At 38.5% G+C, this 21422-nt stretch overlaps 2 protein-coding genes across 2 annotated transcripts in view; one reads left to right on the forward strand and one right to left on the reverse strand.

Moving 5' to 3' along the window:
- Nucleotides 1–2407, forward strand: part of PAGE3 (PAGE family member 3) — a 29590-nt gene extending 27183 nt beyond the window's left edge. The window contains exon 4 of the mRNA XM_064364301.1: nt 2196–2407. Coding sequence (XP_064220371.1) covers nt 2196–2407 — 212 coding nt within the window. The remainder of the gene's footprint in view (nt 1–2195) is intronic.
- Nucleotides 2408–2781: 374 nt separating this feature from the next.
- Nucleotides 2782–10926, reverse strand: LOC105730468 (putative G antigen family E member 3). The gene is made up of 4 exons (XM_021671550.2): nt 10843–10926; nt 10414–10519; nt 9552–9677; nt 2782–2939 (listed from the first exon to the last, which is right to left on the reverse strand). Exons 1-4 carry the CDS (start codon nt 10924–10926, stop codon nt 2782–2784), a joined length of 474 nt encoding a protein of 157 aa, XP_021527225.2.
- Nucleotides 10927–21422: the final 10496 nt, after the last annotated feature.

Below are 21422 nucleotides of genomic sequence, written 5' to 3' on the forward strand. Positions count from 1 at the left end.
CCAGGACACACTGGTGCAAGTGGTGGGCTCCCAAAGACTTAGATGGCTTCATCCCTGTGGCTTGCAGGGTGCAGCCGCTGTGGCTATGTTAATGGGTTAGAGTTGAGTGTCTGCAGCTTTTCTAGGCCCAGCATTCAAGCTGCTGGTGACTTTATCATTCTGAAGTCTAGAGGGTGGCCTCCTTAACACAACTCTACTAGACAGTTCCCCGGTAGGGTGAGGGGAAGATTCTAACCCCATATTTCTCCTCTGCACTACTCTAGTAGATTTCTTTAAGGGCTCTGTTTCTGTGGCAGGCTTTTGTCCAGGTAGCCAGATGTTCTTGTACATCCTCTGAAATTTAGAGGGAAGCTGCGAAGCTTCCTTCACTCTTGCATCCTGTGTACCCACAGACTTAGCACCACATGGAAACCTCTAAGGCTTATGGCAGTTTGTGTTCTTCAAAACAGTGGTCTGAACAATATCTGAGGGCCTTTTCACTGAGGCTGGAGCTGGAGCAGCCAGAATTTGGGCAGAAGTGTCCCAAGGCTGCGCAGGGCAGCAGGACCCTGGGCCTGGCTGTCAAATCATTATTTCCTTCTAGACCTCTGGGCCTGTGATGGCAGAAGCTGTCTCCAGGATCTCTGAAATGCCTTCAAGGCCTTTTACCATTGCCTTTGATATTAACACTTGGCATCATTTTAGCTATGCTAACCTCTCTAGCAAGTGGCTGCTCTGGAGTCTGCTTCTGCTCTCTGCTGGAAAATGCTCTTTTCTTTTCCACTACATGGCCAGGCTGTGAATTTTCCAAATTTTTATGCTCTATTTCCTTTTTAAATATAAGTTCAAATTTAAGTCATTTATTTGCTCTTGTATTTGATCATATGTTGTTAGAAGCAGCCAGACCACATCTTGAACACTTGGCTACTTAGAAATTTCTTCTGCTAGATACCATAAGTCATCACTCTTAAGTTCAAACTTCCACAAATCCCTATAGCATAGACACAATGCAGCCAAGTTTTTTGCTAGGGTGTAACAAGGGTGGGCTTTGATCCAGTTCCCAATAACTTCCTCATTTTCATCTGAGACATTATCAGCCTGGCCTTCACCTGAGATGTTATCAGCCTAGCCTTCCCTGTCCATATTTCTATCAGCATTTTGGTCACAACCACTTAACAAACCTCTAAGAAGTTCTGAATGTTCCCTTGTCTCCCTGTCTTCTTCTAAGACCTACAAACACTCCCAACCTCTGTCCATCACCCAGTTCCAAAGCCATTTCTACATTTTCAGTTATCATTATAGTGATGCCCCACTCCTTGGTACCATTTTTCTGTGTTAGGCCATTTTTACATTGCTATAAAGAAATACCTGATGCTGGATAATTTATAAAGGAAGGAGGTTTAATTGGCCCATGGTTCTTCAGGCTATAAAGGAAGCATAGTGCCCACATCTATTTCTGGGGAGATCTCAGGAAGCTTACAATCATGGCAGAAGGCAAAGAGGGAGCAGGTGTTAACACTAGGTGAGAGGCAGCAATAGAGTGAGAGGGAGGATGTCCCAGACTTTTAAACAATCAGATCTTGTGTGAACTGAACAAGAACTCACTTATCACCAAGGGGATGGTGCTAAACAATTCAGGAAGGATCTGCCTCCATGATCCAATCACCTCCCATCATAGCCCATCTCCAACACTGGGAATCACATTTCAACATGGGATTTGGAGTAGACAAAATATCCAAACCATATTATAGATCTTTACAGTGGTTTTATCTCCAAGAAAGGAAAACAAATAAAATGTCCTTCAATTTGTCCTTTAATAAAATTATGTTAAATCCATACAGAGAAATGCTATTCATCAATAAAGGGGAACAAAGTACTTATAGACAGCATGAATGAATCTCAAATGGATAGTGAAAAGTAAAAGAAGCCAGATGTGAAAAAATTAAATATTCCATGATTTTATTTCTATGACATTCTACAAAAGGCCAAACTGTAGTGATGGAGAAAAGATCAGTGGTTGCCAGGGGATAGAGATAGAGGAGGAGGTTGACTGAAAACAGGCAGAAGACAAAATTTGGGGATGACAGAACTATTCTATAGCTTGATTGTGGTAGTACTTATACACTGCATGCATTTGTCAAAACTTGAACTGTAGAACAAAAGAGTGAATTTTTCTGTAATTGAATTATGCCTCATTACTGAAAATATTGTCATAGAGCAAACTGAGGCACTACAAAGTAATTCAGATGTGACCCAGCTGATTGAACTATTGCACATCAAAGATTCTCATGCCAGCACATCCAAGGTATGCTTGGAGGAACACAGTCTTTACTCTGGAACAGCTAAGAGTGTTGGAAGATATGTTCAGGAAGACAGCGTACTTCAGTTGGGTTACCTTGGAGGAACAGGCTTCAGTCTTCAATGCTGATGAATCATTGGTAAAGGTTTGGCTTAAGAACTGTTGAATTAAGTGAAAAAAGAAGCAGTGGAAAATTAAGCAATGGCTGTTACCAGTACCACCAAAGCATACTTTTTGTGAAGGAAGCCCCTTTACACAACTGCAGCACACTGTCATCCTGTGAATCTTGGAATTTTAGGTGCCTATGACTCTGATCTGAGCTGAACGTGGAGGAGTTGCTGCCTCATCATTGGATTCTTAGGCTTGTGTTGCCCAACAGATACATCTGGTAATCTCTCGTCCTCCTGAGGTTTTCTTTCCCTGTGTCATAGACTAATTTGTATAATTATATTCCTCATCCAGAGAAGATGATCCCAGCAGCTGAAATAAATATATCTTAGACCTCAAGGATCCCTCGCCGATGGAGGCAGAGCAGGGGGAGTGGAGGGCTGGCATCCATCTTCGGTATGGCTTCTGACCCAGCCACATAGTTCCTGACAAAAGTCTATAACCCAAAGCTTGAGCAACAGAAAAACATTTTCAATCACCTTTAATGGGTAGACTTGAGAACAAATAGGACAGACTTTATGGGTTTATCTTTATCAGTGGAGAAAACAATAATCTCTCCATTTTTACTCATTCCCCAAGTTTTTCTTCTTCCCCAGACCCAAATTTCTGAATCAAAGACAGTAATCAGATGACTTAGAAAGAATAGCAGAAATCAGTTTTCCCTGAGTTTCAACGTGCCCCAAATTGAACTTAGTTCATTCAAAGCACTCCAACCAAAGTCAGTACAACTTAAGAATCCCTGCTCCCCATGGGCTATCTTTTCATCCTTTAAAAAAAAAATTAGGACACAAGAACACAAAATCAAACACCACATGTTCTCACTCATAGGCGGGTGTTGAACAAGGAGAACACATGGACACAGGGAGGGGAGCACTATACACGGGGGTCTGTTGGGGGGAGGGGGGATAGTGGGGGGGTGGGGAGTTGGGGAGGGATAGCATGGGGAGAAATGCCAGATATAGGTGAAGGGGAGGGAGGCAGCAAATCATACTGCCAGGTGTGCACCTGTGCAACAACCTTGCATGTTCTTCACATGTACCCCAAAACCTAAAATGCAATTAAAAAAAAAAAAACAAAAAAAACAAAAAAAAAAAATTAGGTTGTTGTCAAAGTTGGTGGTGGGATGGCAGTGCTTACAAGTCTATGGGCAACATGCAACTCCAGTGCTGTGTACATCCTTCCATAGCAGAGGGGGAAAAATGAGTATCCAATATGTTTTGGGAACTTGTCTTCACTTTGGTATCAACAACGAGCGCTCAATTGGTTAAGCTGTATACTTATATTTTAGCTATCAATTATGAAAAAGTAGTTTTAAAGACTCTTAGAAATTAGGTAGCAAATAAAAAAGCATTCAATAAAAGACAACAGTGAAACAATTTTAAAAGTTTTAATAAAGGTGATATAGATTTAGATTAAGAAAATTTCTGGATACTGAGAACAGAGAAAGAGGCAGAAGAAATTATCATAGAAATCATGCAAAGAAATGCCCCTAAACAAAGAAGGGCATGATTATCCAACATAAGTGAAGAGTCTTAGACAAAGGTGTTTTACTGTACACTTTCAGAATACCAAGAATAAATATAAATAGTAAATTCTTAAAACACACACACACACACACACACACACACACACACACGACAACCAACCCAATAAAATATGTCCAAGGCATTTGAGAATACATATGGATGACAAATGAACACATGCAAATGTGTTCAATGACCGGGCATGGTGGCTCACATCTGTAATCCCAGCACTTTGGGAGGCCAAGGTGGGTGGATTACAAGGTCAGGAGATTGAGACCATCCTGGCCAACATGGTGAAACCCCATCTCTACTAAAATACAAAAAAATTAGCTGGATGTGGTGGCACGCTCCTGTAGCCCTAGCTACTAGGGAGGTTGAGGCAGGAAAATCGCTTGAACCCGGCAGGCGGAGGTTGCAGTGAGCCAAGATCGCACCACTGCACTCCAGCCTGGGCAACAGAGTGAGACTCTATCACAAAAAAAAAAAAACTGTTCAACATATTGAAATGCAAATTAAAAGCAAGAGGATATACTACTACACAACTACTAGAATGACCAGAATTGAAACAACTGACTATACCAAGTGTTCATCATGGGATGGAACAACTATAGCCCGGATTTACTGCTAGTAGGAATGCAAAGTGGCACAGTCCACTTTGAAAAATGTTTTGCCTGTTTAGCAATAAAGTTCTACAACTGCAAATGAATTCAAGAAAAATAATTTATGGGACAAGGAAAGCAAACTATACATAGCATGTGAATGTTAATTAAAATATAAAACAGTATTAAGAATGAAAAGATTATTATTTAGGTTGGTGCAAAACAATTGCAGTTTTTGCCATTACTTTTCATTACTTTTAATAGCAAAAACTGCAATTACTTTTGCATCAACGTAATATAATAAAAGATGCATGTAAACTGAAAGGGCTGAAAATTGGCTGTTCCACTGGCCAAAGATTTGAACTTGAATAAGATACTTACCTTCTCTGATCCTCAGCTACCTCATCTATTAAAAAGAGATAATTGAGTGGAGAGATTTATATTTTTTATGAAAAGAGGAATAATGACCAGAGAGATTAAAAGTTATTTACAGTGAAACTACCTAGAGCACACACATCATCCCCTGGAAGAAGCTCCTCCGAACCACTTGGGTTTACAGGGCCAGCTTCTGTGTTCTGAGCATCCCCTGGCTCATCCCTGTCATTGCTTGTTTTACGTTTGTATTGTCATAATCTTCTGAATGATTCTCTACTAATTAGACTCTGAGCTCTAAGAACTCCTACCCTGCATGAACCATTCCTATGTCCTTAGCGTCTGTCTAGACTAGTGCCCAGAGCCTGATTCCCAGGTTATCAGACAAGTTTTGGGTTTTTGACTTCATGTTTGTGACATATGCTACCCACTTAACCAAATATGCCATTATTAAACCAGCAATTTGTTTACTGTGAATAATACATTGCAAATGACAAATCACAGAACTATCTTTCCAAACTTATGTTCTCTTCGGCAGGTGTTTCTGGCCTTCATCCCACACTTTGTCTGGAAGTGCCTAGTACTAGCACATTTCCTATCTTTATGTTCATAACAATCTTGGACATCCTGGTCAGATTGGCCCTCAGTTAAGGGCTGTATTGGCCAATTCACTGATCTTCTCATATCCAAAGGGGCTGAAGAACAGACCAGTCCATCAGTAAACATTTTTTGAACCAACACAAGACTGTCTATCTGGTTATTTTAGTATTTATAAGTGTAAGGCATAAATACGTCACCCAACCTTATGGCAAAAAAAAAATCAAGAATATAAACCCAGTAATCAACAAATATGGGAAGTCCAATCTAGTTATTTTACTCTCACAATCATTCTTTCCCTTTGACTCTTGATTCTAGGCTACGGTATTAATTGTTTTTGTTGTTTTATGGGCCCCTTGCCTGTGTTCTTCCACTTTTCAACTGCTTTTCTATTTCTGTGGCTGTTTCTCAAACTAGAGTGTGGTATCCCTCATGGCAAGCACTTTTCAATTTCAGCATCCCAAACACTTCCTTAACATGGCAGGCATTAGTGCATGTGTATCAAATTAATCTTTCATAATGACCCTAGCAGTGGAAAGCATCTCCCTCACTTTGGAGTCATTATTGTAGATGTTGTTTGAAGGTCCCACACGTACAGTCTTTGGTGCCAAACCCTGTAGGGGGATGATTCTGCTATGGTGCCCTGGAAACTCTGCATCTCGCCAGATAGGCCCAGGTATATAGGCTTAACTAGACGGAGCTGAGTCTTGGCAGGACACCCAGTGGTTCCTCTTGGAACAAGGGAAAAGCAGCAGCATGGTAAGTAGCTGCCATGAAGCAGTTTCTCACCTACTTCCCTATACTGCTGGAGCCTGACACAAGGCCATTACTCATCCATCTCCCTAGTCTCAGTTGGGTACAGGATGTTCCTTCTTGCCCCAACGTAGGGAATAGTTGTGGGCTACAAAACTGCTTACTGTTGTAGAGTATGGCTTTGGGCTCCTCACCGGCAGAGAGACCCACCACCTAAGCTGTCTGTCACTGAGCACATCTGATTCAGTGTCATGCTGTAGAACTAGAGACACAGGCAGCTGACACAATTTGATCTTGCTTTTTCTTTCTCTGTAAGTTAATAAAATGTTTGGATCCATCAAGCACATTGTCACCTTACAAGTGAAATCTATGGAAGTGTGACAAGCCAACCTAATACCAGTAGTGATACTTGTGGCTGTTAGACACTGCAGTGCTGCTTAGGAACCACTTGACCACTTGACAGACTCTGGCAGTGAGTCATAAGGTGGTGCATAACCAGAATATTGACTTACCTTCCTTGGCATCACACACCTCAAGAGACAGAGTTTTCAGCACACAGCAATACTTACGGCAGATTTTGCCAGATATGGGTAACTTGCAAACCAACTTTAGAATTGATGTCAGGTCTGATGCCAACTACATCATTCAATTAATATATTCAATTTAAAAAAGAAAAAAGCAATAAGGAAAAAAAGAAAAAGAAAGTTGAAATCAGTTTAACTCAAACTCATCAAAAAAGTTTATTTGATATCCCCTACTTGAAATTCAAAAGCAATATTGCTTGCTAGAAGTATAATTGTAAAGGTTAAAAAATGCAAAAAAGAAAATGTTAATGAAAAATGTAATCTAACTAATGAAACAAATCTATTTATAATTTAATATCTCCTCCATATAGGTTTGCTCACTTATTCATGTTAGCGGTAATTTAGTATACACATTACAATTCTATTTTAGAAATATGGAAGCAGATCCGAATAATTTAAGTACATTTTCCAGCCAGTATATTTCAGGACCAGGATGGAAACCCACAGCTGATTCATACCTTGGCCAAAAAGGGACAGAACAGATACGACTCAAGAAACTTTACCTCAGCTTATGGACGCCTCACATATTTTGTGGAAATTGGTATACCTTTAAATTTAGGCTCATTTTTAAATTTGGATCATATATTTTAAATCTTTTTGGATCAAAGAAATATACTTAAAACTCTGTAGGGGTAAAAATCATTAACATATATAATCCCCTGGCATTCCCTAAGCACGTGGACTCTGAATGAAGTCCTTTGTTGAAGAACTGTTTTATTGGGATGGTAAGATGAAAATGGGAGCTCAGAGATGTAATGTAGAAACTTATCAATGTAATTTACCACAAAAACCAATTAATAAAGAAAAATCCTATGATCATCAGAATAGATGCACTACAAGTGTTTGATAAAAATCAACATATACTGAAGATAACTACTTGTAGCAACCCAGGAATAGAAATTCCTTACTCTGATAAACTGCACCTACAAGAAAAATACAGTAAAAATTATGGTGAAATGTGGAAAAATGATCTATTTCTGATCAGAAACAAGACAAGGATGTCTACAATCGCCAATTGTATTCAAATTGTACTGGGAAATTCTATCCACTAACGTGAATGAGAAAAGTAAATAAAAGGAATAATATTAAAAATGGCAAAAAATCCCTGTTATTATTCAAAGGTTATATGATTGTATATGTTAAAAATCCAAAAGGATCTGGAGGTAAACTTTTGGAATTAAAAAGCATAGTCAGTAAGGTTGCAGGATAGAAAATCAATGTACCAATATATTATCTCTATATAGCATTTCAAACACAGGATTTAAACCTTCAAAATAAATACAATTCTCAAGAGTATTAAAAACCTAGAAATAAATTTAACAAAAGTGTGCAAGAATTCTTTGCAGAAAAATGTAAAACTTTAAAAGAATGTCAGCAGTAAAATTTCCAGCATAAGAGCAACATTCTTGGTTTCAGTCTTCATTTCTCTGGTTGCCCTTCATCTATAATACAATATAAAATTAGGGCATGTTACTCAGCAGATTTTTATTTAGATGACACTAGAGGTATACAACTACAATGTTGATTAGTTAAAATCAGAACCTTAAGGGTGACTCTTTAGCTTACATCCAGTTAGCCTTTGAATAAACTCTGAAAGTAGACTTCCAGGCATATTAACACTATATTTAATTCATGCCACTTTTTCGAGTACAATAAGGAAACAAAGAGACTATTCGAGTTCAGAATGACTTAAATCAACTGAATATTTTTTATATATAAGTAGAAAGCAAAAACATGCATATACTTTCAGTAAAAATTCAACTAAACAAAAACCTAAGGAAAAAAAGAATTTTGTAAAAGTACCATTTAAATATTTTGATATGAAATAACACTCTGAATATAGAGTATGCTTAGAACTGCCTAAGGAAGTAAATAGAAAAGTCAGCATTACATTTGTTTTGTGTCTCTTGTGGAAAAGTGTAAAAATGTTACTTTGGACTACTTTAGCCATTATACAGCTGCTTTAAGTAGGGTGACCATTTGTCACTGTTTTCACTGGTACTTTTGCTTCTTGACAAGCTTAAAAGCATTTCAGTTTATTCAGTAAACTAAATACCCATGCTAGCTTCAAGCCATTACCATCATAGTTAACATCACAATATAAACTGATGATTATTATGAACATATTATGTATTTGTTAAAAACAGGCCTTTATCAAAATATCTGGAAACTATTGGCTGTTGGTTAAATGACTTACATTCGAAAGTCAGAAAACATTTTCATATCTTTCTTTTAAAAATGACACATAAAATCATACATATTTATCATGCACAAGATATATTAAATATATATATTGTGAAATGGCTAATTAATATGTGCATTACTTCACATAGCTGTGAAGACACTTGAAATCTACTCTCTTAGCATGTTTCATATCTTTCATATTGTAATTTAATTAGCTTTGACCCAATTTTTCTCTATCTCTTGAACTTCTGGCCTCAAGTGATCCTTCTGCCTCGGCCTCCCAAAGTGCTAGGATTAAAAGCATGAGCCACCACACTTGGCCCTCTATCTCTGATAATGTGTAAGGCAGGCATTTGGGGTCTGAGCTATCTTCAAAGACTCGTTATATGTGAAGCATGATATTAAAATAGCAGTAACTTTACCTGTGTGTCATGTAAAACATAATACTGTGAAAATAGAAACCCTATAATTTGCATCTTATTGAATAACATACCAGCTTCCAGCACTGTAGTGAGATCAAAAGTGGGTAGAATCCCCATCCTGATATCTGGACCATCTCCAGGCTCATCCTCTATCTTAAGCAGAGCTAGCTCCTGTTGAAGAGCTTCCACATCAGGCTCTTAAAGATAAAAAGGTCATCAATTTACAAATTAAAACATGAACTATGAACAAGGAAATTACAATATTTATTCCCTCATCGTTGTGAAATAAAAACCTGTAGGCTAATTATTTCAGGAGTCTGTTGCCAAAAAACAGGAGAGCAGAGATTTTCAAAGATTGCCCTTTCCGTTCCCAAAGTTGGCCCTAGACAACTTACTCATTCCTTTTGTACTCATTTGTTATACTTAGCACATTAAATCAGTGATTTCTTTGAGTCGGTCTTACTAGACTATGAGCTTTATGCAGAAATTTAGCACTGACATCTCCAGCACTTAGTATATTATGTGGCATGAGGAAGCATTAATAAATGTGTGGAAAAAAGTATCTTAAAAAAATACATGAGCTGTCAGCAAATGGCAGACTAGGAAGCTGCAAGGTGCCATTCTTCCACAGAAACATTAAAAAAAAAAAAAGCAGAAACTGGTGCAGTAAAACCATACAGGAGCTGTGGAAAATACTCAGAGTTTTATGGCAACCATGCAAACATCCAATCAATAAAAATCCTCCATCAAAATGGTAGAAAAGTTTTGTGGCTTTTTATGCGTCCTTGTCCCACCCCTCCCCACAGCAGCAGTAGGAAATGTTTAAGATTCCTTCCCAATGTTTTCTTTCCTCCTGTTATGGGTATGTCACAAAATATAATGCATAAATATATCTCCACCGCCCATAATCATTATTCTTCACTCTCCCTTCACCTTGAACAGCAGGGGCTCCTTCGCTTTTGATCTCCCCACTGGGTGTAATACCCTGATTTTCAGTTGGTGGTTCCACTTGACATTTTTCCTCAGTGGGTTGCTGGACCTAAGGGTATAAGTTTGTATGCAAATAAAAAGTCAGTAATATTAATACACACAATGCATATGTGCATAATAAGTCAATCATAAGTCTAATGACATTTTCCACTATATATACATGTGTATACATAGTGAAACATCCACATCCATATCCATATCCATACAGGCAACACCAGAATATAATACTCCTGAACCAAAGTTTCCTTCATGAGATTCCATTAATATTTTTTATCAGCAAGGAAGACGTGTATCAGTTCATGTACACTAGCTCAGAAATATTTTTAAAACTAAATTGTGTTAATAGAAAACATCAAATGTTGAAGGACTCACAATCGCAGGTCCAACCAGCTGGGAAGACTCTTCATCATTTCCTCTTTCTGAGGATTGGGATCTTGTTCTCACAAGCTTACTCATATTTCCCACTGAAAATAGAATATTGTTATATGAAAAATGTGTGTAACAACTTAGCTGTATATATGAACATTCCATAGCAAAATAATGATTTGTACTTTTTTAATCTTGAAAGTGTTTTCAAAATGAGTCACAGGACAATGATAAGCACGCATGCTTTCCAATCAAAATAGTACAGATTTGTTTATATCATAGTGAAACAAGCATAGAAATCACCTTAATGCCATAGTAAAAGAAAGGGGACTTTTAAAATTTTACGAGTTTTGGTTTCACAATTAGACTCGCCATCATGAACATGTTTATGAAAATATGGGCCAAGAATTGAAACTGAAGTGACTACTGCTTTCTCCCAACTCTGACTTACTAGGTCCATTTCTCCTCCACGTACCAACCCCCGCCTCCCAAAAAATCATGGCTTGGTGGAATGCACAGCTTCGCCCATTCTTTCCCATGACGTCCATGGCGGAGGTGAGAAGTTGCGACACAGTGAAGGTTATGCTCCTCACAGGACACCTCTGCCAGGCACTCTACAGACCTCAGGGCAACAGTCACCAGCCCACAGAGTTCCCAGTTCCCAAGCCCCTTCTTTACCACCCATGACGTCCCTACCGAGGAGTCTGGAAACTGTCCTCCCTCAGAGAGTCCCGGGAGTTCTCGGGACTCAGACACCTCTAACAGCATTCTCAACACTCGCCCCATCTTCACGTGTCTCTCCCCTCTGCGGCTCACCTTCCTCCCTCATCCCAGCCCAGCAACAAGACCCATGGCGGGGTCACTACCTGGGAGGAGCCAGATGACGGCCAAGAGGCACGTTTCCCTCAGAAGCCACGGACTGTGCCACAGGACCTGTCCAAAGCTCGCTGGCTCCTCACATTCACTCACAACTAAATTCCCCGAAAGGTCGATCTGTGGACCTACCAGCTGAGTCTTGTCAGTAAGAAAGAATGAAGATGGCTGCAAGAACAGCTGTCCAGGCCGGGTGCGGTGGCTCATGCCTGTAATCCCAGCACTTTGGGAGGCCGAGGCGGGTGGATCACGAGGTCAAGAGATCGAGACCATCCCGGTCAACATGGTGAAACCCCGTCTCTACTAATTCAAAAAATTAGCTGAGCATGGTGGCGCGTGCCTGTAATCCCAGCTACCCAGGAGGCTGAGGCAGGAGAATTGCCTGAACCCAGGAGGCGGAGGTTGCGGTGAGCTGAGATCACACCATTGCACTCTAGCCTGGGTAACGAGAGTGAAACTCCGTCCCAAAAATAATAATAATAATAATAATAATAATAATAATAATAATAAAGACAAGACTTTTCCTTACAGAACTCTGCGTGGACAAAGGTGGGCAACAAGGCGCATGCGCAGCAACAGGTCTGTGCAGCATGCGCACTGAGTGGGGCATTCGCCACGTGACTGAAGTTTTCCTGCCTCTGTGGAGAACCTAAACTACAAGCTCTCCTGACAATGAAAATGAACTTCCAAAGCACTTTTCTTTTTCCCCACCCAACCTTTCTTTCACTTCCGATGGCTTTGGAGAATATGAGCCCCAGGTTACTCTTAGGGAAGAATGTGTTTCAGAAAAATTCATCATGATAGAAATAAATATTAAATATTTTAATACCTATTTTACATATGCTCTCATAAATCATTTTCTTGCCTTCTTCATGAGTTTGCTGTCATGCTTGCAATGATCTTAACCACTCCAATACAATAAGAGATTCATAGTTTTTTGTTACATTATTGGACCTTCAAAATCATGGATCTAACTGGACAAAGTTAAAGTGGTAGAGAATCAACAGTATTTGTGGAATCCCTGTTTCACCCACTGTTTTGAAATGGCTCTTTTATCATCTCCTACATCCCCACTGAATTTTGTATGTAACTCTCTTTTAATTTTTTTCATTGAGTTATTTATACCTGTACCACTACTATACTATTTTAATCACTATCGCTTAATTATATTAGAAATATGACATAATGCTTGTCCTCCCTCATTGCTTTCTCCTTTTCTATCTATTCTAACACGTTTGTCTTTCAGATGAACCTCAGAATCATTTGATCAGGTGCTAAAATATTCTTGTTGAGATACTAATTATTATTTTTAAATTACATCTTAACTGAGGGGCAATACCGTCTTTTTATTTTAGAATTTCTCTATCCAAGATACAGCTACTCCTCAATTCCTCAAGGTTTTTATGTATCCCTCTCAATGATTTTATTTGCTTCATATTATTTCTTCACATTCAAATTAAATTTATTCTTGGGCATTTTTATTGTTCTCTTCCGTTGCAGACAAATGTTTTCTTTCACTCCACTATGTTTTTCATAGAAGTCAAACAAGCTCTGTTTGCAAACATTATGATTCTATACCTAGAAAATTCCAGACTCTCTGCCGAAAAGCTCCTTGATCTGATAAACAACTTCAGGAAATTTCAGGATCCAAAATTAATGTGGAAAATCCAGGAGCACTTCTATACACCAATAACCTTCAAGTTCAGAGCCAAATCAGAAGCATGATCCCGTTCACGATTGCCACAAAGAGAATAAAATACCTAGAAATACAGTTAACTAGGGAGGACAAAAGTTTCTACTATGAGAACTACAAAACACTGCTCAAAGAACTCAGAGATGACACAAACAAATGGAAAAACATTCCACGCTCATGAACAGGAAGAAGCAATGTTGTCGAAATGGCCAAATTGACCAAAGCAATTTATAGATTCAATGATATTCCTATTAAACTACCAATGACATTCTTCACAGAATTAGAAAAAAACTACTTTAAAATTCATATATAGAACCAAAAAAGAGCCCAAATAGCCAAGGCAATCCGAAACAAAAAGAATGAAGCCAGAGGCATCATGTTACCTGACTTCAAACTATACTAGGAGGTCATGGTACACAAAACAGCACGATACTGGTACCAAAATAGACATATCACTCAATGAAATAGAATACACAGCCCAGAAATAATGCTGCATAACTCACACCTATTACCATCTGATCTTCAACAAAGTTGACAAAAACAAGCAATATAAAAATGACTCCCTATTCAATAAATGGTGCCGGGATAACTGGCTAGCTATATGCAAAAGATTGAAACTGGACCACTTCTTATACAAAAATTAACTAAAGAGGGATTAAGAACTTAAATGTAAAACCTAAAACTATAAAAATCCTGGAAGACGACCTAGACAATATCATTCTGGACATAGGAACGGGCAAAGATTTCATAACGAAGATGCCAAAAGCCATTGCAACAAAAGCGAAAATTGACAAATGGGATCTAATTAAACTAAAGAGCTTCTTCACAGCAAGGAAACTATCCAGAGTGAACACACAACACACAGAATGGGAGAATACTTTTGCAAACTATGCATCTTTCTAAGGTCTAGCATCCAGCATCTATTAGGAACTTAAACAAATTTACAAAAACAGAAAAAAAAACCAGGCGCAGTGCCTCACAACTGTAATCATATATAGATATTTTAAAATAAGTTAACCAAATTTGACAAACCATTAGCCAGACTAAAAAAAAGGAGAGAGAAAAAACCCAAATAAATAAAATCAGAAATGAAAAAGGATTTTGGAGGCTGAGGCAGGAAGATCACTTGAAGCCAGGAGCTCAAGACCAGCCTGGCCAACATGGTGAAATCCCATCTCTACTAAAAATACAAAAATTAGCCGAGCATGGTGGTAGGCACCTGTAGTCCCAGCTACTAGGGTGGCTGAGGCAAGAGAATTGCTTGAACCCAGGAGGTGGAGGTTCTAGTGAGCTGAGATTGCGCCACTGCACTCCAGTGTGGGCGACAGACCAAGATTCTGTCTCAAAAGAAAAAACAAAAAATAGAAAAGAAATGAAAAAGGAGACATTACAAAACTGATGGTGCAGAAATGCAAAGGATCATTACTGGCTCCTATGAGCAACTATATGCCTATAAAATGGGAAATCTAAATACATACAACCTCTCAAGATTGAACCAGAAAGAAATCCGTAACCTGATCAGACCAATAACAAGTTACAAGATCAAAGCCATAATAAAAGGTCTTCCAATAAAGAAAACCTGGGACCTGTTGGCTTCACTGCTGAATTCTACCCAACATTTAAAAAACTAATACCAATCCTACTCAAACTATTTTGAAAAATGGAGGTGGAGGGAATATTTCCAAACTCATTCTATGAGGCAAGTATTACCCTGTTACCAAAGTCAGACAAAGACACATCAAAAAAAGAAAACCACAGGCCAAAATCACTGATGAATATTGATGCAGAAATCCTTAACAAAATACTAGCAAATCAAATTCAACAATACATTAGAAAGAATACTCATCATGACCAAGTGAGATTTATCCCTGGGATGCAAGGATGTTTCAACGTATGCACATTAATTTATGTGATAAATCATATCAACAGAATGAAGGGCAAAAGCCATACAATCATTTCAATTGATGCTGAAAAAGCATTTAATAAAACTTGTTATGTCATCATGATACAAACCCTGAAAACACTGGGGATAGAAAGAACATCCTTCAATGTAATAAAAGCCATATACCACAGACCCACAGCTAGTACTGAAGTGGCCTGGTTGCCTCAAGTAACAGCCAGAGTTCTTGGTCTCACGACCAAGGAAATCAAGGATGTGGACACACCAAGAGTGAGGTTTAGAGAAGAAATTTAATAGAAGAAAGAAAGATAACAGCTCTCTGCTACAGAGAGGGGTCCTGGAAAAAGCATTGCCATCCTGCAGTGATATACAAGGGTTGTTATAGATGAGCTAGTGGGGAGGAAGTATCTGATCTACATCGGGTACAAACAACCAGTTAGGACCAGGTGTGTCATCTGCATGGGTCGTGAATCTCTGGCAGCCTCCACCCTAATCTTTTATTATGCACGCGGGTCCTCAGCCTGAGCCACTCCATGTTGCTCATTTATTTCTTACTACGCATGTGCTAAAAAAGGGGAGGTAGAATCCCCATGGTGGAGATGCCTGGCCCTAGGTGGCCTTTTCTATCTGTGCAGTTCCTTGCATCCCCCTATGAAAGCTTCCAGCTTCTTTATCTATGTTTGGCCCTCAATCTTCCAGGCTGCTTTTGTTAGAAAAGAAGTGATTTATTGAGCTGCTTTTTTTTAGAAGGAAAGTTCTTCCTAGGATTTTTGCCCTCACTAACTGCCAAAATAGTTACTTTCTGAATGAGGAAAAACTGATATCCTTTCCTCCAAGTTCTGGAACATGACAAAGACTCCCTCTGTCACTGCTGCTACTTAACATAGTACTGAAAGTCCTAGCTAGAGCAATCAGATGAGAAAGATATAAAATGCATCCAAGTTAAAAAGGAAAGAGTAAAATTATCCTTGTTTGCAGATTACATTCTCTTATAAGCCTAAAGACTACACAAGAAAACTTTTTTTTTTCTTTTTTTCTGAGACTGAGTGTCACTCTGTCGCCCAGGCTGGAGTGCAGTGGTGCAATATCGGCTCACTGCAACCTCCACCTCCTGGGTTCAAGCTATTCTCCTGCCTCAGCCTTCTGAGTAGCTGGGATTACAGGTGCACGCCACCACACCTGGCTAATTTTCTGTATTTTTAGTAGAGACGAGTTTTCACCATGTTAGCCAGGATGGTCTCAATCTCCTGATCTACCTGCCTCGGCCTCCCAAAGTGCTGAGATTACAGTTGTGAGCCACTGTGCCCAGCCAAGAAAACTCTTAAAACTCATTTTTTTAAATTCAGTAAAGTTGTAGGATATAAATTCAACATAGGAAAATTAGTAGCACTTTTATACGCCAAAAGTGAACAAGGTGAAAAAGAAAAAAAAAGTAATCCCATTTACAATAGCCACACATAAAATTAAATACCTATGAATTAGCTTAATAAAATAAGTGAAAGAGCTCTATAATGAAAACTATAAAACACTGATGAAGGAAATTGAAGAGGACACCATAAAATGGAATAATATTTTATATTCATGGATTGGAAAAATCAATATTGTTAACATGTACATACTACTTAAAGCAATCTACAGATTCAATACAATCCCTATCAAAATACCAATGACATTCTTCACAAAAATAGAAAAAAAAATTCTAAAATTTATATGAATAAAATTTTTTGTTGTTTTTTTGGAGATGGAGTTTTGCTCTTGTTGCCTGGGCTGGTATACAATGGCACGATCTCGGCTCACCGCAACCTCCGCCTCTGGGGTTCAAACAATTCTCCTGCCTCAGCCTCCCAAGTAGGTGGGATTACAGGCATGTACCACCATGCCTGGCTAATTTTTTGTATTTTTAGTAGAGACGGGGTTTCACCATGTTGGCCAGGCTGGTCTCCATCTCCTGACCTCATGATCCACCCACCTTGGCCTCCCAAAGCGCTGTGATTACAGGTGTGAGCCACTGCACCTAGCCATGGATAAAATTTATATGGATAAAAGACCCAGAATAGCCAAAGCTATCCTGAGCAAAAAGAGCAAAACTGGAGGAATCACATTACCTGACTTCAAATTATACTACAGAACTACAGTAACCAAAACAGCATGATACTGGCATAAACACACACACATAGACCAATAGAACAAAATAGAGAACCCAGAAAAAAATCCACACACCAGGCCGGGAGTGGTGGCTTATGCCTGTAATCCCAACACTTTGGGAGGCCGAGATGGGCTCATCACCTGAGGTCGGAAGTTCGAGACCAGCCTGACCAACATGGAGAAACCCTATCTCTAAAAAAAAAAAAAAAAAAAAAAAAAAAAAATACAAAATTAGTTGAGTGTGGTGGTGCATTCCTGTAATCCCAGCTATATGGAAGGCTGAGGCAGGAGAATCACTTGAACCTGGGAGGCAGAGGTTATGGTGATCTGAGATTGTGCCATTGCACTCTAACCTGGGCAGCGAGAGCAAAACTCTGTCTCAAAACAAAAATCCACACACCTACCATGAACTCACTTTTTACAAAAGTGCCAAGAACATACACTGGGAAAAAGACATTCTCTTCAATAAACTGTGCTGGGAAAACTGAATAGCCATCATAGAAGAATGAAACTAGACCATAAGCTCTGGCTACATACAAAAATCAAATCAAAATGTATTAAAGACTTAAATGTAGGACTGAAAACTATGAAACTGTTACAAGAAACATTGCAGAAAATCTCTAGGACATTGGTTTGGGCAAAGACTTCTTGAGCAATACTGCATAGGCACAGGCAACCAAAGCAAATATGGGCCAATGGGATCACATCAAGCTTCTGCACAGCAGAGGACACAATCAACAAAGTAAAGAGACAACCCACAGACTGAGAGATGTTTGCAAACTATCCCTCTGACAGAGGATTTATAACCATAATATACAGGAGCTCAAATAACTGTATAGGAATAAATCTAATAATCCAATTAAAAATAGGCAAAAGATTTGAGTAGACATTTCTCAAAAGAAGATGTAGAAATGGCAAACAGGCATATGAAAAGATGCTCAACATCATGGATCATCAGATAAATGTAAATCAAAACTACAATGAGATATCATCTCACCCCAGTTAAAATTGCTAATATCCAAAAGAAAGGCAATAACAAATGCTGGTGAGGATGTAGAGAAAAGAGAGCCCTTGTACACTGTTGGTGGGAATGTAAATTAGTACAACTACTATGGAGAGCAGTTTGGATGTTTTTCAAAAGACTAAAAATGGAGTTAACATATGATCCAGCAATCCCACTGCTTGGTATATACCCAAGAGAAAGGAAATCAGTATATGGAAGAGATATCTGCATTCCTACGTTTGTTGCAGTACTGTTTATAATAGCTCAGATTTAGAAGCAACCTAAGTGTCCTTCAACAGATGAATGGATAAAGAAATTGTGGTACATATACATAATGGGGTACTATCAGTCATAAAAAATAATGAGACTGTCACTTGCCACAACATGGATGGAACTGGTCATTATGTTAAGTAAAATAAGCCAGGCACAAAAAGACAAATATTGTAGGTTCTCATTTATTTGTGGAATCTAAAAATTAAAACAACTGAACTCATCAACATAAAGAGTAGAAGGATGGATACCAGAGTCTAGGAAGTGAGGTGGGGGGGCTGGAGGTAGGTGAGAATAGTTAGTAGGTATCAAAAATCTAGAAAAAAAATACTATTTTATATCACAATAGGGGGACTATAGTCAAGAATAATTGTATATTCTAAAATAAATAATTTTTTTTGTATTAAAATACAAAGGATAAGTGCTTGAGGGGATGGATACCCCATTCTCCATGATGTGCTTATTTCACACTGCATGCCGGCATCAAAACATCTCATGTACCTTGTAAATATATACACCTACTTTGTACTTACAAACATTTAAAATAAAAATAGATTTTAAAAAATTCAGTGTATGTTGCATCAAGCTGGTCTGCATGGTTATTCAGGTTCTAGAGTCCAAATTATAAAATACCAAAACAGTGAGTAGATTGCTTTAAATTAATGTGTCCTAAAACATAAGAAAAGTTTCAATGAAGGTAAGAACTTACGAGCAATGAGTGTAACATGGAAAAAAATGATATAATCAGAGTGAATTACTAGACCAAACCTAAAACTAGGCATAGAGCAGAAGTGCTGTCATAGTCTGACAGGTTGAACACTGTTGTAAGAACCAGAGACTCCTTATTCACAATGGTAAACATAGGCTTTTTGTAGCTTCTGCCCTTAGTTGAGCTACTTCAGATGCCGGTGCTTGTGTGAAAACACTCCCTTGTGTGATTGTATGAATACCATTTTCATACCTGCTGCATAGGAGTTAGAGCACATGCAAAGTATGTTGGCATTCAGATGTGTATCTTTATTTTTCTGATACATAGTAGATTATATTGAATACCTAGCTCTTAGTAGAATCCTCTGATAGGCATTTAACACAAATCATAACATTCTTCAGATGGGACAATTCTGCAGAGTCAATATCCTTATGACATAATTTCCAACACTGTGTTTTTAGTGACTCATACTACTTTTGTCCCAAAATAAATTATAAAGCTAACTTAACATGGGCTGGAAAGCACCATTGTGACTTCATCAGAGAAAAAGAGACTTAAAATTTACATCCATCTATGCATGCAAGAAGTTATGACACCACCCATCCATCAATTCAAGAGATATGATTTGAGATCCTCCATAGGTCATAAACTGCCATACAGTTCACATACCTTTAAAAGAATACAAAATTACAGTTAGATAGAGAGAATAAGTTTACGAGATCTTGAAAAATGCTGAGAGTGGATGTTAAGTGTTCTCACCACAAAACGATAACTATGTGAGGTAATGCAATGTTAATTAGCTATATTTAACCATTCCATAACACATATGTACTTCAAACTATCATGTTGTGCACAATAAATACATATGATTTTATCTGTCAATTTAAATATAATAAATACGTTTGAAAAAAAAGTCTTCAGCATTAGGGCAAGAGAGTCTCTGAAGGAACCTTCTTCCTAATTTTGAAACTCTGGTCCTCTCTAGCCTTCTCTGAGCCCAGTTACTTCCTTTGGATGTTCTTTGACATATTTATGACCAGCTCAGACATAAAAGTTCTCAGAGACAACCATGGTTTTTATGCATCTTTTTAGATGGTGTAACACTGAGGTTCTCCCCACTAGCCAAGGGCGAATTACCCTTGACCAAATGACCGAAGTGCTACATATCCACTTGAATGGTGCTTTTCAACCCATATGCATCCCAGAGCAGGAACTGCAACATCTAAACCATTGTTTACAATGTAAAATTTTGAGGTCAGTTTTTTAAATTTGCAGGTTAAGCATTTGACTTATTACTAAGCAAATTTCTAGCTCAATTTATCGGAAGCGAGGAAACGTCTGTGATTCTTTTTGTTCCTAAATTGCTAGAAATATGACTGAACTTCTTTCAGGCGAAGTAGGTTATTGGTAGAATTTGCTATAAATAACTAGTTGTAGATACAGTTTTAAACATAATGTAAATGTCAAAATGAGCCTTGGTGGATAACCACATACAAAAAAAAAATCAATCCAGACACAGTCCGTATACCTTTCATAAAAATGAACTCAAAATGGATCTTAGATCCAAATGGAAAACTGCAGAACTTCTAAAAGACAATGTAGTAGAAAAATCTAGGTGATTTGGGGTTTGGTAATGACTTTTTTTTTTTTGAGACGGAGTCTTGCTCTGTTGCCCAGGCTGTAGTGCAATGACGTGATCTCGGCTCACTGCAACCTCTGCCTCCTAGGTTCAAGTGATTCTCTTCCCTCAGCCTCCCAAGTAGCTGGGATTATAGGCACACGCCACCACGCCCAGCTAATTTTTGTATTTTTAGTAGAGATGGGGTGTCATCATGTTGGCCAGGCTGGTCTCGAATTCCTGACCTCATGATCTGCCCACCTCAGCCTCCCAAAGGGCTGGGATTAAAGGTGTGAGCGACCACACCTGGCCTGGTAATGACTTCTTAAAAATAACTCAAAAAATACAATATGGGGACGGTGTGAAAGCAGTAAG

The sequence above is a fragment of the Aotus nancymaae genome, unplaced genomic scaffold (genome assembly GCF_030222135.1).
Source record: "Aotus nancymaae isolate 86718 unplaced genomic scaffold, 86718_ANA_hifiasm-v0.15.2.pri h1tg000058l, whole genome shotgun sequence".
Taxonomy (NCBI): Eukaryota; Metazoa; Chordata; class Mammalia; order Primates; family Aotidae; genus Aotus; species Aotus nancymaae.